This window comes from Heptranchias perlo, chromosome 4, assembly GCF_035084215.1.
Source record: "Heptranchias perlo isolate sHepPer1 chromosome 4, sHepPer1.hap1, whole genome shotgun sequence".
Taxonomy (NCBI): Eukaryota; Metazoa; Chordata; class Chondrichthyes; order Hexanchiformes; family Hexanchidae; genus Heptranchias; species Heptranchias perlo.
Window position 1 is genome coordinate 64,209,969 of NC_090328.1, and position 23,706 is coordinate 64,233,674.

The 23,706-nt window shown below is 44.0% G+C and overlaps 1 protein-coding gene across 3 annotated transcripts in view; it reads right to left on the bottom strand.

Moving 5' to 3' along the window:
- Positions 1-23,164, bottom strand: part of LOC137320978 (peptidyl-prolyl cis-trans isomerase C-like) — a 33,561-nt gene extending 10,397 nt beyond the window's left edge. The window contains exons 1-4 of one of the 3 annotated variants that reach the window (XM_067983034.1): positions 22,945-23,158; positions 16,729-16,842; positions 9,892-9,985; positions 9,274-9,458 (exon numbers count right to left, since the gene is read on the bottom strand). In XM_067983034.1, the coding sequence (XP_067839135.1) occupies positions 9,274-9,458; positions 9,892-9,985; positions 16,729-16,842; positions 22,945-23,043 (492 nt within the window). In that variant the 5' untranslated portion in view covers positions 23,044-23,158. Of the gene's footprint in view, positions 1-9,273; positions 9,459-9,891; positions 9,986-16,728; positions 16,843-22,554; positions 22,722-22,944 lie in introns of those variants that run through there. The other 2 variants (XM_067983035.1, XM_067983037.1) reach the window with 2 other exon arrangements.
- Positions 23,165-23,706: the final 542 nt, after the last annotated feature.

Here is a 23,706-nt window from a genome sequence, read left to right on the forward strand (position 1 = left end):
TGCAGGGCTCTTTTGTGCAGACGACTGAGAGACGCCGGCGATGTCTCCGGTGGCACACTGAAAGGATGCGGAGGAGAAGTTGTTGAGGGCAGTGGTGACTTTGACAGTGACAGGTAAGAAGATGGTGCTCGGGCCAGCCAGGAGCAGCTCGGCATGAATGTCGAGTGACTCTGAGCCTCCGTGTGCACTGCTGCTCAGAGAGGTCCAGGAAGCTGAGCTTCGGTCTGTGGACCCTGTGGTGAGGGTAGTGCCTTCTGCGACGCATCTCTCTCTGCAGTTGCCCTCCCTCCTGCTGTGCAGGTGGATGTGTCACAGCACTGTGTTGTGGAGCTCCACGTGTCAGAGGTGGACAGCATGGCCGGCGAGGCTGTTCGTCCTCCGAAGAGGTCATGACTGCAGCTACGGCGGCCCCCATCCAGAAGATGTATGTTTGTGGGGGTCCGCAAGGTAGGTAAATTTGTCTGCACACTGGGGTTGAGGTTGCAAGTTGGTGAATTTAATGTTAGGAGGAGGGTGGTGGAGATCAAACTTTTTCCAAAGCGACAGAGTGGCCTCCTGCAATGAGTGAGGGTCTCCCCCGCACCCCCCCCAACCTTCAAATGGACCTTTGCAGCTGCCACAGGCTGGTGGCTGCAACACGTCCATTTCAACTGGGAGTGTTTCCCCCAGTAGGGGAAACACTCTCAGTTTAGTTGAAAATCCCACCCCTCCTAAAATATCCTACAAGTCAGGTCTGCTAATGACCTGAACTATTAAATTAATTGCCTTAAGTGGGATCCCGCCAGCTTTAATTGCCAGCGGGAGTCCCGCATGCGTGGGCTGCGCGCGCATCTAAGCGCGTCACTGGGGAACCCGGAAGCGGGCGGGTTGGAGCTGGGCTCCGGACCCGCCCCGGGTATCCCCGATTTTCAAAGCCCCCCCTGCCACGAACCCGCCGGCTCGGACGTCCAAAAATCGAGCCCATAGAGTCCAAAAGCAAGGAAGTTGTGCTAAACCTTTATAAAACACTGGTTCGGCCTCAGCTGGAGTATTGTGTTCAATTCTGGGCACCACACTTTAGGAAGGATGTCAAGGCCTTAAAGAGGGTGCAGAAGAGATTTACTAGACTGGTACCAGGGGTGAAGGACTTCAATTATGTGGAGAGACTGGAAAAGCTGGAGTTGTTCTCCTTAGAACAGAGAAGGTCAAGGGGAGATTTGATAAAGGTGTTCAAGATCATGAATAGTTTTGACAGAGTAAATAAGGAGAAACTGTTTTCAGTGGCAGAAGGGTTTGTAACCAGAGGACACGGATTTAAGGTGATCGGCAAAAGAGTCAGAGGTGATGTGGAGAAAACAATTTTTTTACGCAGCGAGTTGTAATGATCTGGAATGCACTGCCTGTAAGGGTGGTGGAAGCAGTTTCAATAGTGACTTTCAAAAGGGAATTAGATAAATACTTGAAGGGAAAAAAATTACAGGGCTATGGGGAAAGAACAGGGGGATGGGACCAATTGGATAGCTCTTTCAAAGAGCCAGCACAGGCACGATGGGCCGAATGGCCTCCTCCTGTGCTGTACCTACTATGATACATAATAGAGATGTAGAAGCCCTGGGAAATGTTCAAAGGAGGATCTTTAGATTGATAAGTAGTTTAAGAGCCCCCAGTTTCCAGGACAGGCCTAACAAGCTGGGAAATTTTAGTTTAGAAAAGCATAAGCTCTGAGGAGATATGATTATTGCCTTTAACATAAGAACATAAGAAATAGGAGCAGGAGTAGACCAATCGGCCCCTCGAGCCTGCTCCGCCATTCAATAAGATCATGGCTGATCTGATCCCAACCACAAATCTAAAGAACACAAGAAGTAGGAGCAGGACCCGGCCACTCAGCCCCTGGGCCCTCTCCGCCACCCACAGGGCATTGACCGATCCGAGCTCAGCTTCATGTCCAATTTCCTGCCCGCTCCCCATAACCCCTAATTCCCTTTACTTCCAGGAAACTGTCTATTTCTGTTTTAAATTTATCTAATGATGTAGCTTCCACAGCTTCCTGGGGCAGCAAATTCCACAGACCTACCACCCTCTGAGTGAAGAAGTTTCTCCTCATCTCAGTTTTGAAAGAGCAGCCCCTTATTCTAAGATTATGCCCCCTAGTTCTGGTTTCACCCATCTTTGGGAACATCCTTACTGCATCCACCCGATCAAACCCCTTCACAATCTTATATGTTTCAATAAGATCGCCTCTCATTCTTCTGAACTCCAATGAGTAGAGTCCCAATCTACTCAACCTCTCCTCATATGTCCACCCCCTCATCCCTGGGATTAACCGAGTGAACCTTCTTTGTACTGCCTCGAGAGCAAGTATGTCTTTTCTTAGGTGTGAACACCAAAACTGTATGTAGTATTCCAGGTGCGGTCTCACCAATACCTTATATAACTGCAGCAATACCTCCCTGTTTTTATATTCCATCCCCCTAGCAATAAAAGCCAACATTCTGTTGGCTTTCTTGATCACCTGCTGCACCTGCATACTAACTTTTTGATTTTCTTGCACTAGGACCCCCAGATCCCTTTGTACTGCAGTACTTTCCAGTTTCTCGCCATTAAGATAATAACTTGCTCTCTGATTTTTCCTGCCAAAGTGCATAACCTCACATTTTCCAATATTATATTGCATCTGCCAAATCTCCGCCCACTCACCCAGCCTGTCTATATCCCCGTGTAGGTTTTTTATGTCCTCCTCACTCTCTACTTTCCCTCCCATCTTTGTATCATCTGCAAATTTTGATATGTTGCACTCGGTCCCCTCCTCCAAATCGTTAATATAGATTGTGAAGAGTTGGGGACCCAGCACCGACCCCTGTGGAACACCACTGGTTACTGGTTGCCAGTCCGAGAATGAACCATTTATCCCAACTCTCTGCCTCCTGTTCGATAACCAATCCTCCACCCATGCCAGAATATTACCCCCAATCCCGTGATTTTTTATCTTAAGCAATAATCTTTTATGTGGCACCTTGTCGAATTCCTTCTGGAAGTCTAAATACACTATGTCCACTGGTTCCCCTTTATCCACCCTGTACGTTATATCCTCAAAGAACTCAAGCAAATTTGTCAGACATGACTTCCCCTTCGTAAAGCCATGCTGACTTTGTCCTATTAAATTATGTTTATCCAAATGTTCCGTTACTGTCTCCTTAATAATAGACTCCAAAATTTTACCCACCACTGATGTTAGGCTAACTGGCCTATAATTTCCAGCCTTCTGCCTACTACCCTTTTTAAATAACTGTGTTACATTAGCAGTTTTCCAATCTGCCGGGACCTCTCCTGAGTCCAGGGAATTTTGGAAAACTATCACCAAAGCATCCACAATCCCTACTGCCACTTCCCTCAAGACCCTAGGATGTAAGCCATCAGGTCCAGGGGATTTATCCGCTTTGAGTCCCATTATTTTACTGAGTACCATCTCCTGAGTGATTTTAATCGTATTTAGCTCCTCCCCCCCGAGAGCCCCCTGTTTGTCCAGTGTTGGGATATTCTTAGTGTCCTCTACCGTAAAGACTGAACCAAAATATTTGTTCAGCATTTTTGCCATCTCCATGTTTCCCACCATTAATTTCCCGGTCTCATCCTCTAAGGGACCTACGTTTGCCTTAGCCACCCTTTTTCTTTTTATATAACTATAGAAACTCTTGCTTTCTGTTTTTATATTTTTTGCTAATTTCTTTTCATAATCTAACTTCCCTTTCTTAATCAATCCTTTAGTTACTTTTTGCTGTCTTTTGAAAACTTCCCAATCTTCTATCCTCCCACTAAGTTTGGCTACCTTATACGTCCTTGTTTTTAGTCGGATACTATCCTTGATTTCTTTACTTAGCCACGGATGGCTGTCATTTCTTTTACACCCTTTTTTCCTCAGTGGAATATATTTATTTTGAAAGTTGTAAAATAACTCCTTAAATGAACACCACTGCTGATGTACCGTCTTACCCTTTAATCTATTTTCCCAGTCCACTTTAATCAATTCCGCTCTCATACCATCATAGTCTCCTTTATTCAAGCTCAGTACGCTTGTTTGAGAATCAACCTTCTCACCCTCTAATTGGATATGGAATTCAACCATGTTGTGGTCACTCATTCCAAGGGGATCCTTAACTAGGACATTATTAATTAATCCTGACTCATTGCACAGGACCAGGTCCAAGGTTGCCTGCCCCCTTGTAGGATCAGTTACATACTGCTCAAGAAATCCATCCCTGATGCACTCAATGAACTCTTCCTCAAGGCTGCTCTGCCCAATTTGATTTGTCCAGTTAATATGATAGTTAAAATCCCCCATAATTATAGCTGCCCCGACTATTTCCTGATTAATACTTCCTCCAGCAGAGTTGCAACTATTAGGAGGCCTATATACTAAGCCCACTAGTGTTTTTTCCCCTTATTATTCCTTATCTCTACCCAAACTGTTTCATTATCTTGATGCTTTGTCCCAATATCATTTATCTGTATTACAGTGATTCCTTCCTTTATTAACATAGCCACCCCAACTCCCCTTCCTTCCTGCCTGTCCCTCCTTATTGTTAAATACCCTGGCATATTTAATTCCCAGTCGTTGTCACCCTGCAACCATGTTTCTGTAATGGCCACAAGATCATACCCATACGTAGTTATTTGTGCCGTTAACTCGTCCATTTTATTACGAATGCTACGTGCATTCAGATAAAGAACTTTCAAATCTGTTTTGTGACACTTAGTTCCTGCTTTTTCCTTTTTTAACACTTTACCTATTACTCCATACCTTCTGTCCCTTCCTGTTACGCTTTCCTCTGTCTCCCTGCTCAGGTTCCCAACCCCCTGCCACTTTAGTTTAAACCCTCCCCAACAGCACTAGCAAACACTCCTCCTAGGACAGCGGTCCCGGCCCTGCCCAGGTGCAGACCGTCCGGTTTGTACTGGTCCCACCTCCCCCAGAACCGTTTCCAGTGTCCCAGGAATTTGAATCCCTCCCCCTTGCACCATTCCTCTAGCCACGTATTCATTTGAAATATCCTCCTATTTCTACTCTGACTAGCACGTGGCACTGGCAGCAATCCTGAAATTACTACCTTTGAGGTCCTATTTTTTAATTTACCTCCTAACTCCCTATATTCTGCTTTTAGGACCTCATCCCCTTTTTTACCTATATCGTTGGTGCCTATGTGCACCACGACAGCTGGCTGTTCGCCCTCCCCCTCCAAAATGTTCTGTAGCCGCTCCGAGACGTCCTTGATCCTTGCACCAGGGAGGCAACACACCATCCTGGAGTCTCGGTTGCGGCCGCAGAAACGCCTGTCTATTCCCCTTACAATTGAGTCCCCTATCACTATAGCTCTTCCACTCTTTTTCCTCCCAGCCTGTGCAGCAGAGCCATCCGTGGTGCCAGGAATTTGGCTGCTGCTGCCTTCCCCTGATAAGTCATCCCCCCCAACAGCATCCAAAGTGGCATATCTGTTTGAGAGGGGGATGGCCACAGGGGACCCCTGCACTACCTGCCTGCACCTCTTACTCTTCCTGGTGGTCACCCATTCACTTCCTGCCTGTATACCCTTTACCTGCGGTGTGACCAACTCGCTAAACGTGCTATCCACGAGTTTCTCTGCATCGCGGATGCTCCACAGTGAATCCACCCGCAGCTCCAGCTCCGAGATACGATCGGTCAGTAGCTGCAGGTGGACACACTTCCTGCACACATGGTCGGCAGGGACACTGGTAGTGTCCATGACTTCCCACATCTTGCAGGAGGGGCATATCACTGGTGCGAGGTCTGCTGCCATGACTTGCCTTAGCTTAGTTACCCCTTTTAAATTACGTTGAAATTAGAAAATGTTAACTATACTAGGGACCTAGGTTCACTAAAAAAAACACACTACCTGCTATAAAACCTGCAGACCTTCCCTTTCTTATTACTTTACTTACAGTAAAACGGTAGAAATACTCACCTGAACCTACTCACCAATCAGCTGCTTCCCCTGTGCCGCGTCACTTTCTGACTGGTGACGTCACCTCGAACTGCTGCTGGTCTCAGAGTCTCGCTCTCAGAGTAAGCTCTGGTCTCGCTCTCTCCCGCCGCTCACCGACTGAACTCTTGCTCTCTCCGCGCTGTTTTTATCCCCGCTCTGGTCTCGCTCTCTCCCGCCGCTCACCGACTGAACTCTCGCTCTCTCCGCGCTGTTTATATCCCCGCTCTGGTCTCGCTCTCTCCCGCCGCTCACCGACTGAACTCTCGCTCTCTCCGCGCTGTTTATATCCCCGCTCTGGTCTCGCTCTCTCCCGCCGCTCACCGACTGAACTCTCGCTCTCTCCGCGCTGTTTATATCCCCGCTCTGGTCTCGCTCTCTCCCGCCGCTCACCGACTGAACTCTCGCTCTCTCCGCGCTGTTTATATCCCCGCTCTGGTCTCGCTCTCTCCCCCCGCTCACTGACTGAACTCTCGCTCTCTCCGCGCTGTTTATATCCCCGCTCTGGTCTCGCTCTCTCCCGCCGCTCACCGACTGAACTCTCGCTCTCTCCGCGCTGTTTATATCCCCGCTCTGGTCTCACTCTCTCTCCCCACTCACTGACTGAACTCTCGCTCTCTCTGCGCTGTTTATATCCCCGCTCTGGTCTCGCTCTTTCCCCCCGCTCACTGACTGAACTCTCGCTTTCTCCGCGCTGTTTATATCCCCGCTCTGGTCTCGCTCTCTCCCCCCGCTCACCGACTGAATTCTCGCTCTCTCCGCGCTGTTTATATCCCCGCACTGGTCTCGCTCTTTCCCGCTTCTCACTGACTGAACTCTCGCTCTCTCCGCGCTGTTTATATCCCCGCTCTGGTCTCACTCTCTCCCCACTCACCGACTGAACTCTCGCTCTCTCCGCGCTGTTTATATCCCCGCTCTGGTCTCGCTCTTTCCCGCCACTCACCGACTGAACTCTCACTCTCTCCGCGCTGTTTATATCCCCGCTCTGGTCTCGCTCTTTCCCCCCGCTCACTGACTGAACTCTCGCTCTCTCCGCGCTGTTTATATCCCCGCTCTGGTCTCGCTCTTTCCCCCTGCTCACTGACTGAACTCTCGCTTTCTCCGCGCTGTTTTTATCCCAGCTCTGGTCTCGCTCTTTCCCCCCGCTCACCGACTGAACTCCCACTCTCTCCGCGCTGTTTATATCCCCACTCTGGTCTCGCTCTCTCCCGCCGCTCACCGACTGAACTCTCGCTCTCTCCGCGCTGTTTATATCCCCGCTCTGGTCTCGCTCTCTCCCGCCGCTCACCGACTGAACTCTCGCTCTCTCCGCGCTGTTTATATCCCCGCTCTGGTCTCGCTCTCTCCCGCCGCTCACCGACTGAACTCTCGCTCTCTCCGCGCTGTTTATATCCCCGCTCTGGTCTCGCTCTTTCCCCCCGCTCACCGACATAATGAAGGATTAGAGCTAGATAGGTTAGGGAGCACCAGCGACACATGTATACGATACAAAGGCATTGAATTAGGTTAGATACTAGGAGGTACTTCTTTTTGCAGAGTTGTTGACTTCTGGAATAAGTTGCTGGCACATGCAATGAGTGCAAGCATTCAAAAGGAAATTGAACGAATTTCTGAGTGCAAACATACCTACACACAGAAGGTAAGTAGGCCACTGGGGGTTGTGCCACTCAGTCATTGCGGTTTTCTGTAGCTTGTTTGATCACCCTCGGAGGGGCGGGGGGAGTTGGAGAGGAATTTCCTAAATTGGCCTAAGCTTTTTCCTCCCGGCTCCTAGGAGATTGCATGGGGAGGGAGTAATGGTGTATGGAAGTTACACCATGCTGGGATAGGATAGTCTCGATGAACCAGCTGCTCCTGACTTTTTCGTATACTCATAACCTCTTTCTGCAAGACCTCCATCTTATTTTTTGCGATATCATTCATTCCTAAGTAAACCACAATTTCTGGCTGGTTTCCATCCCTTTCGAGAAGTTTTTTGACCTGATCCATTATGTCCCTTAACCTGCTCCAGGGAGGCAGTATACCATTCCAGGCCCCGGCTGCAAAACCGGGTGTCTAGTCCCCACAGCTACCATATTATCATGACTAATTTTTCACTTTATTATTCTACCATGTGTCTCTATCTTTATCATAGATGTTGACAACAGAGGGTTGTAATTTCCTGTGGGGATGTAATCGGGAAGTTACACCCTAAATTATGCCCATTCATGCGCCCATTTTGTCGATATCTATTCACATCCAAATTTCCTGCCAATCTGATGAACAAACGCCAGAAAGTAAAAATGGGTGTTAACCAGTGGAAATTAGTGTAAACAACTGGGGCCCGAGGAAAGCGCCAAACTCACACTATATATTTCTTTTAAGTATGAAAATTAAAGAATCAAGCCACCTAACAATCATTCATGCACATTAGGCACAGCATGTTTAAGAACATGCAATCATGGAAGCTTTTCAGTTTTTTAAATGTAACTTGGATTGATACCATAAAAATGCATTCAAAGAAACAGAAAATACAATGCAGGCTTTAGTGAGGATAATTTTTTTTTAAATCGCTCAAAAAAATCGCAATAAAGCACCAGAAAAACAACTTTGTTTCCTGATCTTTCAGCTCCGCATTGCTGTGCTCAAGCCACATAATTATCTGCCACTTCATGCTCATGCTCTTTTCTGGATTTTTTTTACAAGTATTGTGGCCATGTTCAGATAAAAACATAGCCTGCTCTCAGCTGCTGGGAGTTTCAATGCTGTCTGTTGTTGCACGGGACTAAATAGTTTATGAACTCCCACTTATGGAGAGCAGGCCATTTCTTCCCTGAATATATAAACAATCCTCTATTTCATGTCCACATGCAAGCCATCAAAGAGAGTACTGGATGTAACTTTAATGTGTATGTAGAACATGTGAGTAAGTATAAAGAGTCCTTATTATTTAATAGAAGATAGTTGAACTTCATCGAAGATGACTTGATGTGATGATTTGATTCCCTATAATTATTAGGTCATTGTATAAGTAATATACTTTAGAAATTTACAAATAAAATGAAAAGAAAAGATCTTAAACGTCTGATTGGATAGCAGTTATTGATATGGATGTAGTTAGTCTAAAACTGAAGATAGCTGGAAAGTTTGTGGCCATCACCTTTTGTCTTGCTGCTCAGTTGGCTAGCCTGTCCTCAGTTTAATGGGATAGTATCTACTTGGACATGTACCAACTGTTTCTAAAGAGAAAAGGTTTTAGGAAACAATTATATGCAGTATAATAATTGGTCACTCAGAGAAGTAAACGGTTCGTTACCATTCCAGCTATGACCTTGCCAAACACCACATGCTTTCCATCTAGCCATTTTGGTTTTGTCAATGAAATACAAAACTGGGAGCCATTAGTGTCTGGTCCTGCATTGGCCATGCTGACCCATCCAATTCCATAGTGTTTCAGCTTGAAGTTTTCATCTGGAAAAGTCTCTCCATAGATGCTTATCCCTAGAACGTCAAAGAGCAGTGTAAAGTGCATTACACAATGTGCATTAATCTGACAGTATTTCACTTTTATTTACAGAAAGGTAACGATATAGCAATATCTGTTTAAAGGTCTCTAGTTTGAGCTCTGACCACTAGTCCTATATTCTTTCAATGGCACCATGTAAGTCAAACAAAATGATTAGCAGATACAGTAAGTGGATATGACAAGAAAAGTTAAAGTATCAGTAAAAAATGGTACTTGTTTTGATTTTAAGAACTTCTGGGACATGGCAAACCAAAAAAAATCACAATCCCTACTCCAGTTTTTCTGATAAAATAAAACCAATTTCTCATGTAAAACATCACTGTAAACATTAAAAAGTTATAACAAAAACTGAAAAGTATTTGCAGTATATTTTACAAAGAAAACTTAAAATTCAAAGACAATCATTACCTCCTCTCCCATCTCCTGAAGTAATGTCTCCGCCCTGTATTATGAAATCCTTGATCACACGATGAAACGTGCTGCCTTTGTAACCAAACCCTCTCTGAAAAAATAAATATTTTTCAATAAAATACTAAGGAACCCTTTAATCCATTAATTTGAGTTCAGGTATGATCTTAATCCAACTTGAAGGGAAATAGAACACCTGCAGTGTCCAAAATAGAAAACTTAATGAAAAGCTTTATCAATATATGAAATTTGCACATGAATGAAAATGATGAGCATTAATTTTATAAAACACTGATTTAGATATTTTCTCTTTAGGAATAAAAATTCCATGGAAAATTAAAGAACTAATCTAAATGTAGTCAGTCATCAACTGTAGGAAGGAGAATACAGTTGCCCACATACAAAATTACAAGCTGGATTTCTTCTTGGCCGAATGTGGTTCAGAACCCTTGGCCAAGGATCCCATTTTAGAATAAACTATGAAAATATGTCACTTTATAAAAAAAATAGGATTACGTTTCCCTATAAGATGCCCAAGGTCCTGTCTGTCCTCTCAAGTGGATGTAAAAGATCTCATCACACAATTCGAAGATGATCAGGGGAGTTCTCCCAGTGTCCTGGCCAACATCAGTAAGATTAATCCCACTGGCATTTAAAGCTGGCGGGATGACATTCAAAGGGGCAATTAAGGTACTTTAAGTAGTTAAGGGAATTCATTTATAGTGTATTGAATCATAGAATCATAGAAAGGTCACAGCACAGAAGGAGGCCATTCGACCCATCGAGTCCACACCAGCTCAATAAGATTATCTGGTAATTCATCTCATTGATGTTTGCAGGACCTCGCGCGCAAATTAGGTGCCGTGTTTCCCTATATTACAACAGTGCAATACTTCAAAAGTACGTCAGTGGCTGTGAAGCACATTGGGGTGTCTTGGAGTCATGAAGGGGAATATATAACTGCAAGGTTTTTCTTTAAACTATCATTCTTAATCTAGATTTATGAATCTAGAAGACCTTTCTGGATTCAAAGGGCGGAATGGGAATGGGGTGGGAGAGGGGTAAGATTATGCAGTAATAATGACCTGCTCTAGATGTCCTTAGCATCCTTTGTAAATATGGTACAGTTTTTAAACAGGTGCTAGTGACACCTAGGGGTAAATTTTAACCCCAACGGACAGGTGGGTTGGGGGCGGGAGGGGCAGTAAAAATTTTAAAAGTTTGAAGCGGGAACGAATCCTGTCTCATACCTGCCCACTTCCGCGTTTCACCCAAATGCATCTGGGGGTGCGCGCGCGCTTCAGAAACCTGGAAGTCCCGCTGGCATTTAAAGCTGGCAGGATGACATTCAAAGGGGCAATTAAGATATTTGAAGTAGTTAAGGGAATTCATTTATTTTTTTTATTATTCGTTCATGGATTGTGGACGTCGCTGGCGAGGCCTGCATTTATTGCCCATCCCTAATTGCCCTTGAGAAGGTGGTGGTGAGCCGCCTTCTTGAACCGCTGCAGTCCGTGTGGTGAAGGTTCTCCCACAGTGCTGTTAGGAAGGGAGTTCCAGGATTTTGACCCAGCGACGGTGAAGGAACGACAACATATTTCCAAGTTGGGATGGTGTGTGACTTGGAGGGGAACGTGCAGGTGGTGATGTTCCCATGTGCTTGCTGCTCTTGTCCTTCTAGGTGGTAGAGGTCGCAGGTTCGGGAGGTGCTGTCGAAGATCCTTGGCGAGTTGCTGCAGTGCATCCTGTGGATGGTACACACTGCAGCCACTGTGCGCCGGTGGTGAAGGGCGTGAATGCTTGGGGTGGTGGATGGGGTGCCAGTCAAGTGGGCTGCTTTGTTCTGGATGGTGTCAAGCTTCTTGAGTGTTGTTGGAGCTGCACTCATCCAGGCAAGTGGAGAGCATTCCATCACACTCCTGACTTGTGCCTTTTAAATGGTGGAAAGGCTTTGGGGAGTCAGGAGGTGTGTCACTCGCCGCAGAATACCCAGCCTCTGACCTGCTTTTGTAGCCACAGTATTTATATGGCTGGTCCAGTTAAGTTTTTGGTCAATGGTGACCTCCAGGATGTTGATGGTGGGGGATTCGGCGATGTTAATGCCGTTGAATGTCAAGGGGAGGTGGTTAGACTCTTGATTGTTGGAGATGGTCATTGCTTGGTACTTGTCTGGCGCGAATGTTACTTGCCACTTATCAGCCCAAGCCTGGATGTTGTCCACGTCATGCTGCATGCGGGTACGTACTGCTTCATTATCTGAGGGGTTGCGAATGGAACTGAACACTGTGCAATCATCAGTGAACATCCCCATTTCTGACCTTATGATGGAGGGAAGGTCATTGATGAAGCAGCTGAAGATGGTTGGGCCAAGGACACTGCCCTGAGGAACTCCTGCAGCAATGTCCTGGGGCTGAGATGATTAGCCTCCAACAACCACTACCATCTTCCTTTGTGCTAGGTATGACTCCAGCCACTGGAGAGTTTTCCCCCTGATTCCCATTGACTTCAATTTTACTAGAGCTCCTTGGTGCCACACTCGGCCAAATGCTGCCTTGATGTCAAGGGCAGTCACTCTCACCTCACGTCACAATAGTGTGTTGAATCATAGAATCATAGGTCACAGCACGGAAGGAGGCCATTCAGCCCATCGAGTCCACACCAGTTCTGTGCAAAAGCAATCCAGCTAGTCCCACTCCCTGTAGCCCTGCCAATTCTTTCCTTTCAAGTATTTATCCAGTTCCCTTTTGAAGGCCATGTTTGAATCTGCCTCCACCATCCCCTCGGGCAGTGCATTTCAGAGCCTAACCATTTGAGGCAGACAAACGATTTTAACTCTACCTGAACGTGTCTCCCGTGGCCTCTGAAACACGGCATGGAAACTGAGCGAGTAGCAGCCGGCAGCCATTTGGACCTTGAAACCAGTGATTGACACGTGAAGAAAAGGTGAGTTTGTGCAGCAGGACAATCAGTTTTCTCAGACAAACCTTTGTGTTTAGACTGAGATTTCTTCGTTCACACTCAGAATTCTTGTGTTCGCACATATTTACCTACATTTTGGATCCCCTCAAACTGACAACATCAGGATTGGGGGCACAGTGGATGCATTCAGGAGTACATCTGAGGAGGAGGCACATCAGCATCTGCGGCAGGCACGGTGTGCAGTTCTGGGAGTTGCATCTCCACAAGACAGAGGTGTGCCACAAGGACCTGCAGAAGTGCAGAGAAGAGACTAACGGAGGGGCCAAGGTTGCAGGAGGCACTACCATCGTGAGAGGGTCTACAAGCAGAGGCTAAGCTTCCTGGACTTCTCTGAGGAGTAGTGCCTACGAAGGCTGAGATTGAGTCGGCAAGTGGTCGCAGGCATCATTGTCATTAAATCGCTTGCTGCACTGCAGCCAAGACCGGGGCACTGTGCTCCTGACCTGTTCTGTCACCCCCAGCCATGTCTTCTTCGTGGCAGAATCCAGTTTCTTTCTCCTGTCAGGTGCGTATAACACCACCCTCCTGCTTCTCACAGCAGCCAGTAGTATCTCCAGGGCGGTGTCTGAGAACCTGGGTGCTGCCTTTCCTCTATGACATTCCATTCTGCTTTTTTACTCCTTTCTCCTTCAAAATGCATTGTTGCATTGGCCCTTTAAATAGTGGGCTTTAAATTACATCATGTGGGAGTACAGTACACCAGCTGCGCTGCTTGAGGACATGAAACCCAGAACTTGAATTAAGTGGCTTCAATTGAGTCGCGATCATTCGGGAACACACACGAAAAGAATTTCCGGGTTTCCCACCCGCTTATTGACCCCCTGCCTCATTGTTAAAATTTAGGCCCTAGTGACACAACATCATTACTGCACTAAACTTTACTTTCATTATATTGACAAATTGTTTAGTTTGGAATCATCCACTGGTTACTTGCATGTATGGTTAGATCTAGTACTAGTGATATGTGACTGCAAAAAATAAATAAACTGAAGGTTAAAAATATGAGCAAAGGCTAGATAAATAAAACAGGAAATTCAAATTAGGAGTCCAATTTAAAGTGGGTGGGGGATTCAAAGGATACTTGTTTAATTTTTTTTGAGTTCAGAAAGAATGGTAGGATGTTTCATAATATATATTTATGGTACAGTTCTTTAGACATTGAGATTTTGATTATTGCGAAACTTTCTAAAAGTCCTGCTGTAACCACATAAAAGTAAATTACGCTTGAGGAGAAAGCAAAAATAGGCCCATCAAATATTTTACAATAGGAAGAATGTGCATATTTTCTTTTCATCAATGTCCTTTTATCTTCCTTCTTCACTCAGAAGGTGGTGAACCTGTGGAATTCTCTACCACAGAAGGCTGTGGAGGCCAAGTCACTGAATATATTTAAGAAGGAGATAGATAGATTCCTAGACACAGAAGGCATTAAGGGGTATGGGGAGAAAGCGGGAATATGGTATTGAGATAGAGGATCAGCCATGATCATATTGAATGGCAGAGCAAGCTCGAAGAGCCAAATGACCTACTCCTGCTCCTATTTTCTATGTTTCCATGTATTAAATGCCTTTTGAAAATATTCACAAAAAATCTTCAAATACCAACATTGGCAACCTGTACTGAACTAAGAATCTCATCTAGATTAGAGTCAGGGCTTTGATTTTTAGCATATACACTAAGGCCTGAATAAATAGATACCTGATCCAAGCATAACAATTTCTTGTCAATTTGCATTAGTTTATCGGACTCAATTCTACAAGATAAACAGTTAAAGTAAGCTATTTTATTATCTTGTATGTTCCTGAGACTGAGACCAGGTACACTTTTCCACAGAGATTTTTCAGTTTTGCCTGTGGACGAGAGGGAGATGAAGCAAGGAGAAAAAATAATAAATCAGGGAGAGTCACCCAGCACATTAGCATGTACCACTTAGCAATCAGCTCGTGAGCACCACTTGCAGAGACCCGAGAAAAGGTCACCTGCTCATTCTGGAGGCTACATGATGGTATGTTATGAAGGGGGACTTAAAGAGGGAAAGAAAGAATTAAAATGAGGTATAAACTGCTCTGATGTGATATGTCAGAGTAGTAGGACATAGGTTTGCTCAATTTCTTACACTCCTCACTAGTCTCAGCTGTGCCATATGGGAAAGCAAAGAGGAGGCCAGGCACTTCTTCACAGAGAGGGAGGGAGGGAAAACAGGAGGGCCAAACATCCCAGTGACTCTTTGCGTATTTCCTAGTGCATTGGTGAAAGCATGGGAACAGCCCGTTCTCTTAGGTGGAATTATATGTGCAATGAGGAGACAATACATGACAAACCAGTACTTAAAAATAATGAAAAAGAATTACAGAAGCTTAAAACAATACTTTACTCCAATCTGTTTCCTTGTGTATCTAATGCAATTATTAACTACTGGGATACAGTCCATTGTTTATTGTGATTGGGGGGGTAAAATTTACGCTGCAGTTTGACATCAAGTTTGATGCTGATGGCTGGCGGCTGGCTCTTTTCTAAGATTAGATACTTGAAGGTGTCCATGTGACCACCTGGATGCCGTTAAAGTATTAATTATAGCATTGTGAGTTGTGAGGAGGATGCAAAGCGGCTTCAAGGTGATTTAGACAAGTTAAGTGAGTGGGCAAATATATGGCAGATGCAGTATAATGTGGATAAATGTGAAGTCATCCACTTCGGAAGGAAAAATAGAAAGGCAGAGTATTATTTAAATGGTGATAGATTGGGGAATGTTGATGTACAAAGGGACCTGGGTGTCCTTGTACACCAGTCACTGAAAGCAAACATGCAGGTGCAGCAAGCAGTTAGGAAGGCAAATGGTATGTTGGCCTTCATTGCAAGAGGATTTGAGTACAGGAGCACAGATGTCTTACTGCAGTTATACAGGGCCTTGGTGAGACCACAACTGGAGTATTGTGTGCTGTTTTGGTCTCCTTACCTAAGAAAGGATATACTTGCCATAGAGGGAGTGCAGCGAAGGTTCACCAGACTGATTCCTGGGATGGCAGGACTGTCGTATGAGGAGAGATTGGGTCAACTCGGCCTGTATTCACTCGAGTTTAGAAGAATGAGAGGGGATCTCATTGAAACATATAAAATTCTGACAGGGCTAGACTGACAGAATGCAGGGAGGATGTTTCCCCTTGCTGGGGTGTCCAGAACAAGGGGGTAACAGTCTCAGGATATGGGGTAGGACATTTAGAACTGAGATGAGCAGAAATTTCTTCACTCAGAGGGTGGTGAACCTGTAGAATTCTCTACCACAGAAGGCTGTGGAGGCCAAGTCACTGAATATATTTAAGAAGGAGCTGGATAGATTTCTAGACACAGAGGCATCAAGGGGTATGGGGAGAGAGCGGGAATATGGTATTGAGGTAGAGGATCAGCCATGATCATATTGAATGGCGGAGCAGGCTCGAAGGGCCGAATGGCCAACTCCTGCTCCTATTTTCTATGTTTCTACCACAACTTGCATGAAGCAGAAGCAGTGTGAGAATACCTCTTAAAGGTGGTCTCACATCCGTGAATTAACTCTTGGACTACATGACTTAAACCACAGTGATACTACAGATTCTGCAACATGAAAACTGTTTTGAATTGATGTAAAGTCTGAATAAATATAAATTTAGATGCATTTAGCCATTTAAAAATTGTCACAACAATTCATACACACAATTCTGCAACATTACCAAGATTTGGACAAAATAGGTAGGAGGAATATCAGACTGGCTCAAAGATTTGGGAAAAGTGACGAGTACTAAATAAAATACTGAAATAAATTGTATTTATTATTTGTATTATAAATAGTTAGTTACTCATGGCAACATAACACCATCTTACCTCGCCTGTCGCTAGGATGATAAAGTTGTCTACAGTCAATGGAACAACTTTACCAAATAAACCGATGACAATCCTTCCTACATCTTTACCACCAATTTGAATATCGAAGAATACCTAAAATTGTAGAAAACCTTCATCAGAGTTGTACCTTACAAACTAATGAGATGAGTATGGTCTGAATTACAATATTTCCATCTGCCTGAAACACCCCTCAAAAATGCTACACAGGCAAATACAGTCTACACCTGTTAATTTGAAGTCATTTTTGCTCAAATTATCCAGTAGTATGAATTAAACAATTTTAATATAATAGCACAGGAGGCTTTTTTATATAATTAACCAATGATTGAAATTAAGCAACTTTGAATTGTAGAATGTAGTAACACGGTTTTTTTTAAAAAAAACATATAAGTAAAAATCCATAAAAACTGAAAACAAAGAATTTTATATAGAGAGGTATATCAAGATGTATGATTTGTGGTTGCCTCTTTCTACCACAGTGGCAAGGCAAGCTGGGGAGCACACCTTTTGAATGTTAATGACGCTCACCTGGAAATACAACCTGGATCAGGGGCAGGCCGAAGTCCCACATTACCAGAGATGTGCCCCAATTAAGGGGGCAGCAAAAGCCTAGGCCATGTATTTTTCCTTCAGTTAAAGACAAACTGACAGGTTAAATTAAAAGTTGTGTCCCACTGCACTTTCTGTTTAATTCCTTGTTACACACATCTTTAGCTGATGCTCAGGACTTTAAATTGTCAGCTTTTTGGGGGCTGTATCAGCTTTTTAAGCCATTGTTGAGCTTTTACTAATTTTCTACATTGACATGTTTGCTGACTCTACTCTGAATCATCATTTGGAGGCTGGAGAATTGTGTGAACGTTTTATCTACTTTAGTAAGGGCTGAAATTGGAATATCAATGTTACAACTGAACAGATAATTGGTGAGCTTTTAGGAAATCTAAATATAGATCTGGACAACCTTATGGCGAAGATAATAGATCACAAATGGTGTTCTGTTTGACTGTGACTATGGCTCACTATCGTTCCTTATCTTCCACAGCCTCCCTATTGCCTTCAACACAGTTAACCGCTTCAGCTTCCTCGAATGACTCTCTTCTGCAGTATTCCTTCACGGTATGACCGTTTCCTGGTTCCAGTCATACTGGTTGCAATGCAGGCATTACAATGCTTCCACTAGTGTGTCTTCTGCTTGCACAGCCTCTCTGGTGTATCCTAGGTGTCCATCCACGATCCTCTTCATCACTTACATGTCACCAACTGGAAATATTCAGTCAACTTCCACATATACACAGACAACACTCAGTACTTCTCAGCCTCCTCTACAAGTTCCAAAGGCTGTTGCTACACTCCAACCGCCTGGCTGATATAAAGACCCGGATGAGCCAAAACAAACCTTTTCAGCTCCTGCCAGCACTTAAATGCCTCTGGCCTTGATTCTGTCAGCCTCCTCAGGCTGAATCACCAGATGCTGAACCTCAGCGTCTTGCTCGGCCCCAAGCTCAGTTTAACCCCCACCCCCCCCCCCAACCCATCCAGTGCATTATCTATACATTAAAAATCTTAACGTAGGCTTACATAGGATAGGCACTTCTTGTCCATAAACTTTACTTCCTATTGTCACAATTTTTGGGCACTGTTTTTTGTCAGTTTTTCCCCATTGTAAATTAAGTTTTGCTCTGTCAACTATTACGATTACAAGCTTTAGCCATTATGTGACTCTTTGCAGCATATTTCCAAAGTCGGTCTCCTAACTCAATCTGCCATCTTGTTTTTCTGCTTCCTTCTACATTGGTCCAGAATTTGCTGTCAAAATAACAGTGAGACTGATGGCGCTCACTGTTATTTATGCGCAAATCACACAGCAACTTCAGGTGAGGGGCAGATGCACCGTTAAATGCGAAAATCCGGAAGTTGCTTTCTGAGATACGATGCTCAGCCATTAGCTTCGCGAAAACCACACCTCACTGTCTGACTCACCATTGAAATAAATTGAACAGCGTGAAGTTGCTGTATTTGAGTGGTAAATGCAAACTAAACTCACCACAGAAAGTCAAGGTTTGTCCATTTCAGTCTTAAGTGCCCTTTTTAATAGCGTGATAAGTGTTAATTACTGCCAAACCACCTCTCCAGCACTGAAAATTAACTGTTTCAAATGTGGAGTCTCATTTCTTCAAGTTTTAATTGTTGTTGGAGATTTTTTTAAAATTAAAATTAAAATTTTTTTTTACTTTTTCTTTCTATCTCTTTTTTCTCTCTTTTTTAATCCAATCCATCTTTCCCTCTCTTTATTTCTCTTTCTGTACTTGAGTTGACATTGAATTCACTATTCTAACTTACACTTCCTTGTTCAGACTCTGCGTTGTTCATTTAACAATCCTTCAATCTGATTGGTTAAGGAGATACACAGTTGCTTGCCCTGTTCACTCAGACGCCCTATTTCCATCTCACACTTCCAGCAACTTCCAGTGCAAAATCTCTTGGAAATTAAATGAGCAAGGGCAAGTCTAACAAACGGCGGGCGCCATTCGTTGACCAGCTACAGCAAATTCTGGGCCACTGAATATGTAAAGCTATTACTTTATATATAGCTTTAAACATTTATTTTACTCTACTTTAAAAAGGAAAGACTTGAATTTATAAAGCAGCTTTCATGACCTACCAAAGCACTTTACATCCAATGAAGTACTTTCAAAGTGTAGTCACTGTTGTAATATAGGAAACAAGGCAGCCAATTTGCAAACAGCAAGATCCCACAAACATCAATGTGATAATGACCAGATATTCTGTTTTAGTGATGTTGGCTGAGGGATAAATATTGGCCAGGGCACTGAGGAAAGCTCCTCTGCTCTTCTTCGAAATAGTGCCATAGGATCTTTTATGTCCACCTGAGAGGGCAGGCAGGACCTCGGTTTAATGTCTCATCCGAAAGACGGCATCTCTGATAGTGCAGCACTGGGAGTGTCAGCCTGGATTTTATGCTCAAATCTCTGGAGTGGGACTATGAACCTACACCCTTCTGACTCAGAGGCGAGAGTGCTACCACTGAGCCATGGCTGACACACACTTTAGTCCTGCTGTTACCAAGCCATTGGCCCCAGCCATTCTCTGGGTCCCTCACCTCTGGCCATTCTGTTTCCTGGCACTCAATCTCCCCCCACACTTTCCATTACACACTTTCCTCTCTTGTTCCCCTCAATTGGGCCTACTCCCACCTATCCCAATTGCTCCAGCACCAATTACGCTCCACCTGTCAGCCTGTTACCTCTTTCCCCGCTTCCCTTTTAATCCATCCCCTCTATCAGTCATAATTTCAAAATATTGTTGAGCCGCATTCCCTATACTTTTTCTTTACCTCACTACCTTGCAACCTTCTTCCTCACTTTCTGTTCACTCCATCTCTTCCGCTGGCCATAATTTAAAAATAATTTCATGCTTTACTTCCCCTACTATTTCTTTGCCCCTAACAGCAGCCACAAAAGTACACATTCTACAAAAGATCAGAGCATATACAAAAACACATATACAAAAACACATATACAAGCACACAAATAAAGCATTGAGTCAGACTGTGCAGAAACAGAAACCGGGACACAGATTCACCGGGAAGAGATCAACTGGTCCATGGGCTAGATGGAGCAGTTGGCCTTTCCTTCTCCGTCATTTTCATATGTTCACTGAAACATTAAGTCAAAAAAAGATATCTACAAGAAATATAACCAGACAATTACAGAAATACAGAGATAGCTGAAAGAGACAGATCCACTTAAAAAATGCATCATTCACACGCAGAGTCCTAGTTCAGGCAGACACAAAATTAACACATTACATACACATCAATGCAAAATGACACTGACAACACACATAGAACAAAAGCAAAACAATATGAATTTCTGCATGGTATTCCAATCTCCCCCCATAACCTTAGCAGAATGCCAGAGAAACAATGTTAACAGTTGTTTATGCCTTTTCTCCAGGGATTCCACCAAAGTTACTGCAGGAGCTCGAAACAAAACCCCTACGGAAATTCTAAGCATCTATTTCTGAATCCCTCCAACAAACTGAGAATGTCATGAGATGATCTCTAGTAAATATAAATTAGTACGTTGTACTCTGTACAAATATAAAGCTAAGGCTGGGGTGGTCTAAGATGGTCACATGGCTCTAAGAAGATTATTTTGATTTCAACTTTCAAACAGTATTAATGTGTTAACTAAGCCAGGAGTACTAAAATTGAGAGGTTGATCATTCAACGTGATGTAACTTCTAAAGACGTTATTTTATGTTTACCTGGAACTTGCCATGAAGTCTGCAGTCAAAGGCCAATGGAACATTTAAGCGTCTAACAGAGATTGAGAGAACCACAAAAGCATGAAATCCAGGGTATTCTTTTGTGAAACAGAACTGAAAGCAAGTGCTGGAATGTGTATTAGGCCTCTTGGCTGCTTTCAGAAGCAAAATGTAGTTTTAAAAGATCAGGCCCTTTACTGCTTTCATTGTACATAAGCTTGTGCAATTTTGTATATGTTGTACTTGTTTAATATCTGCAAATAAATTCAGTTAGCTAAATAAGAACCTGAGCCCCGTTTGAGCATGGTGTGTTCATAATACCATCTTCTGGGGGGCTCGCAGAGCAATAAAGCACAGAGGGCACCAGAGATCTAGGATTATGAGAGTTCTAAGACATAGAAGGTCTCCTCAAAGGTTGCAGCTTCAGGTTCATGGGGGTGGGGGGGGGCATAGGGTCCACTTACAGGTAATGTCGCAAGTCCACTGCAAGAGGAAATGGCTCATTTAAATACCCTAAATTTACATCTAATTGGTGGCAGTGAGTTGTTAGATACCTGTCCTGTCACACATCTTCACAACATTGCCCACCCACACAACTTTTACTCCACTGCTGCTAAAACCTTCGTTCACGCCTTCGTGACCTTGAAGCCCAACTTCTCTAATGCTCTCCTGCATCAACCCTCCGTAAATTACAAATGACAGCGCCACAGCCCACAACCTCACCATCACAAAGTCCCATACTCCCATCACCTCCATCCACTCTAAACTTCAGTATCTCTTTGTGCCCCAGTGAAGTTCTCATCCTTAGTTTCAAATCCTTCCCTATCATGCCCTACCTCAACGATATCCTCCAGCCTCCACAAGTAACGTCTACAGTAATAACATTTCACACAGAATGATAACAGTAGCAGTGCATAATGCAATTTGTTACAGCATCAACAAGCTGTCATAGAATGATCACATGGCGGCTTGTAACTGTAATTCCTCCAAGAGATCCTAATATCAACCACGTGGCCATGAAGAAATACTTAACACAGGTCGGATACCCACAAGGAGAAAGGGAAAATAGAGTTGCCCCATCCCACTCTTACATGTTTCACAGTGCTATTGGCAGATCTCTCAACAGAGATTCATGTAGCACCGAAACCCAAGAATTGCTAAAGTGAGCGGTTGCCTCATAAAGGACGCCACATTGCTCATTAAGAAGTATTTTGCAAATGTTTGTCTGAAAGGGAAGACTAATCATAACAGTGATGCAATGGGTGTTTGAACATGACTTTTGATTTGCCAAATACCTGTTTTTTTAAAATGAGGGTGGTATCGTTTTAAAAACGGCTGACTATTTTTCTCTCAAACCATTCAATTAATATATCCGCAAATTACAGGAGCCAGGGTTTCAAAGCAACACCCGTCCCAGTATAACGGCTGACTATTTCGGGCAAATTAATCCTATGTTGCTTTAACGGAAATATTTTAAATAATGGTTTTACAGACGAAGTCGCAGAATGTCTGGACCTGCAGTGTTACGTGGCAAATGTCTGCGACATCCACAACTCTTGTGTTTTTCCTCATGTCCCACACGTATAACATGTTTTTTTTCCAAAGGCGGGGAAGCTGTACCGCTGTCCCTATCTGTCCCTCCTATCGGGAACTACATTGTAACTAAACTGCTGCCCCAGTGTAACAATATAATGTCGAATCATTCGATCGTGACATCTGAAGACCCGCCCTCTGCCGATGCTGATTGGAAGTTGCCCTGGGCCTTTGAACGGGTTTCCTTTCAGCGCGTCGTGCTATTGGACAGATCTGGTGTCAATCTCGTCAGCATCAGGTTCGGCGAAGTGGAATGGGGTGGTTGTGGCTGCGCCCCGACTCCGGCACTCACTGAACACATCGTGTAGCTACCTTGGCTGTCACCTTCGGCCCCCGCTTCTTCCCGATCACACAGGTGGCTTCGTCTAGAAGAAACACGGCAAAGAGAAACAAAAGCAGCTGCGATTTCATCCTGTGAAAATAAACTTTTCAGTGGCTCTCGTACAGTCACCAACAAACACACGTAGGGAATCTGACTCCGCCTCTTACTGTAAGAAAACAGCAGAAACGTGGCGAGTGGAAAAGGAGTCAACCGCCCTTTCCGGGACCCAAATCAAGAATGTATGGCAAAGCATGTTTACGCCTAGCCTTCAAATCTCGCATCTGTTTATTTTTCCACTTCACAATCCATGATCTTTTCGATGCGCCACAAATAGAGGGTAGTTTAACATCATTCCCTGCTTACTTGTTCTTTTTTCCCTCCGAACCCAATGATTTTATGTGGAAGTGTTCATTAATCTCAGGAACAATTCGACCGTAAGCGCCTATCAATAATATTACACGCAGTCTTTTAAATGCAGAACAGAATCGTCAGCCCCGATAATATAAGAAATAAAGTTCAGACAACTTCACCCCATCACCATGGCCACGTCGTTTTTACTTAGCATTAACATTTATTGTAGCAGTGAAACGTGTGTGATATGAAGTCAAATCTTTACATATCTTACCCATTGAATGAAAAATTGCATTATTTGTCAGCAAAGTCTGCAGATAGCAAAACACGGTCATCACTTAAGACTGCAGTACCTATTTGGGATAGTCAGCGATTCCATTAGTTTAATAAATGTGTGCATT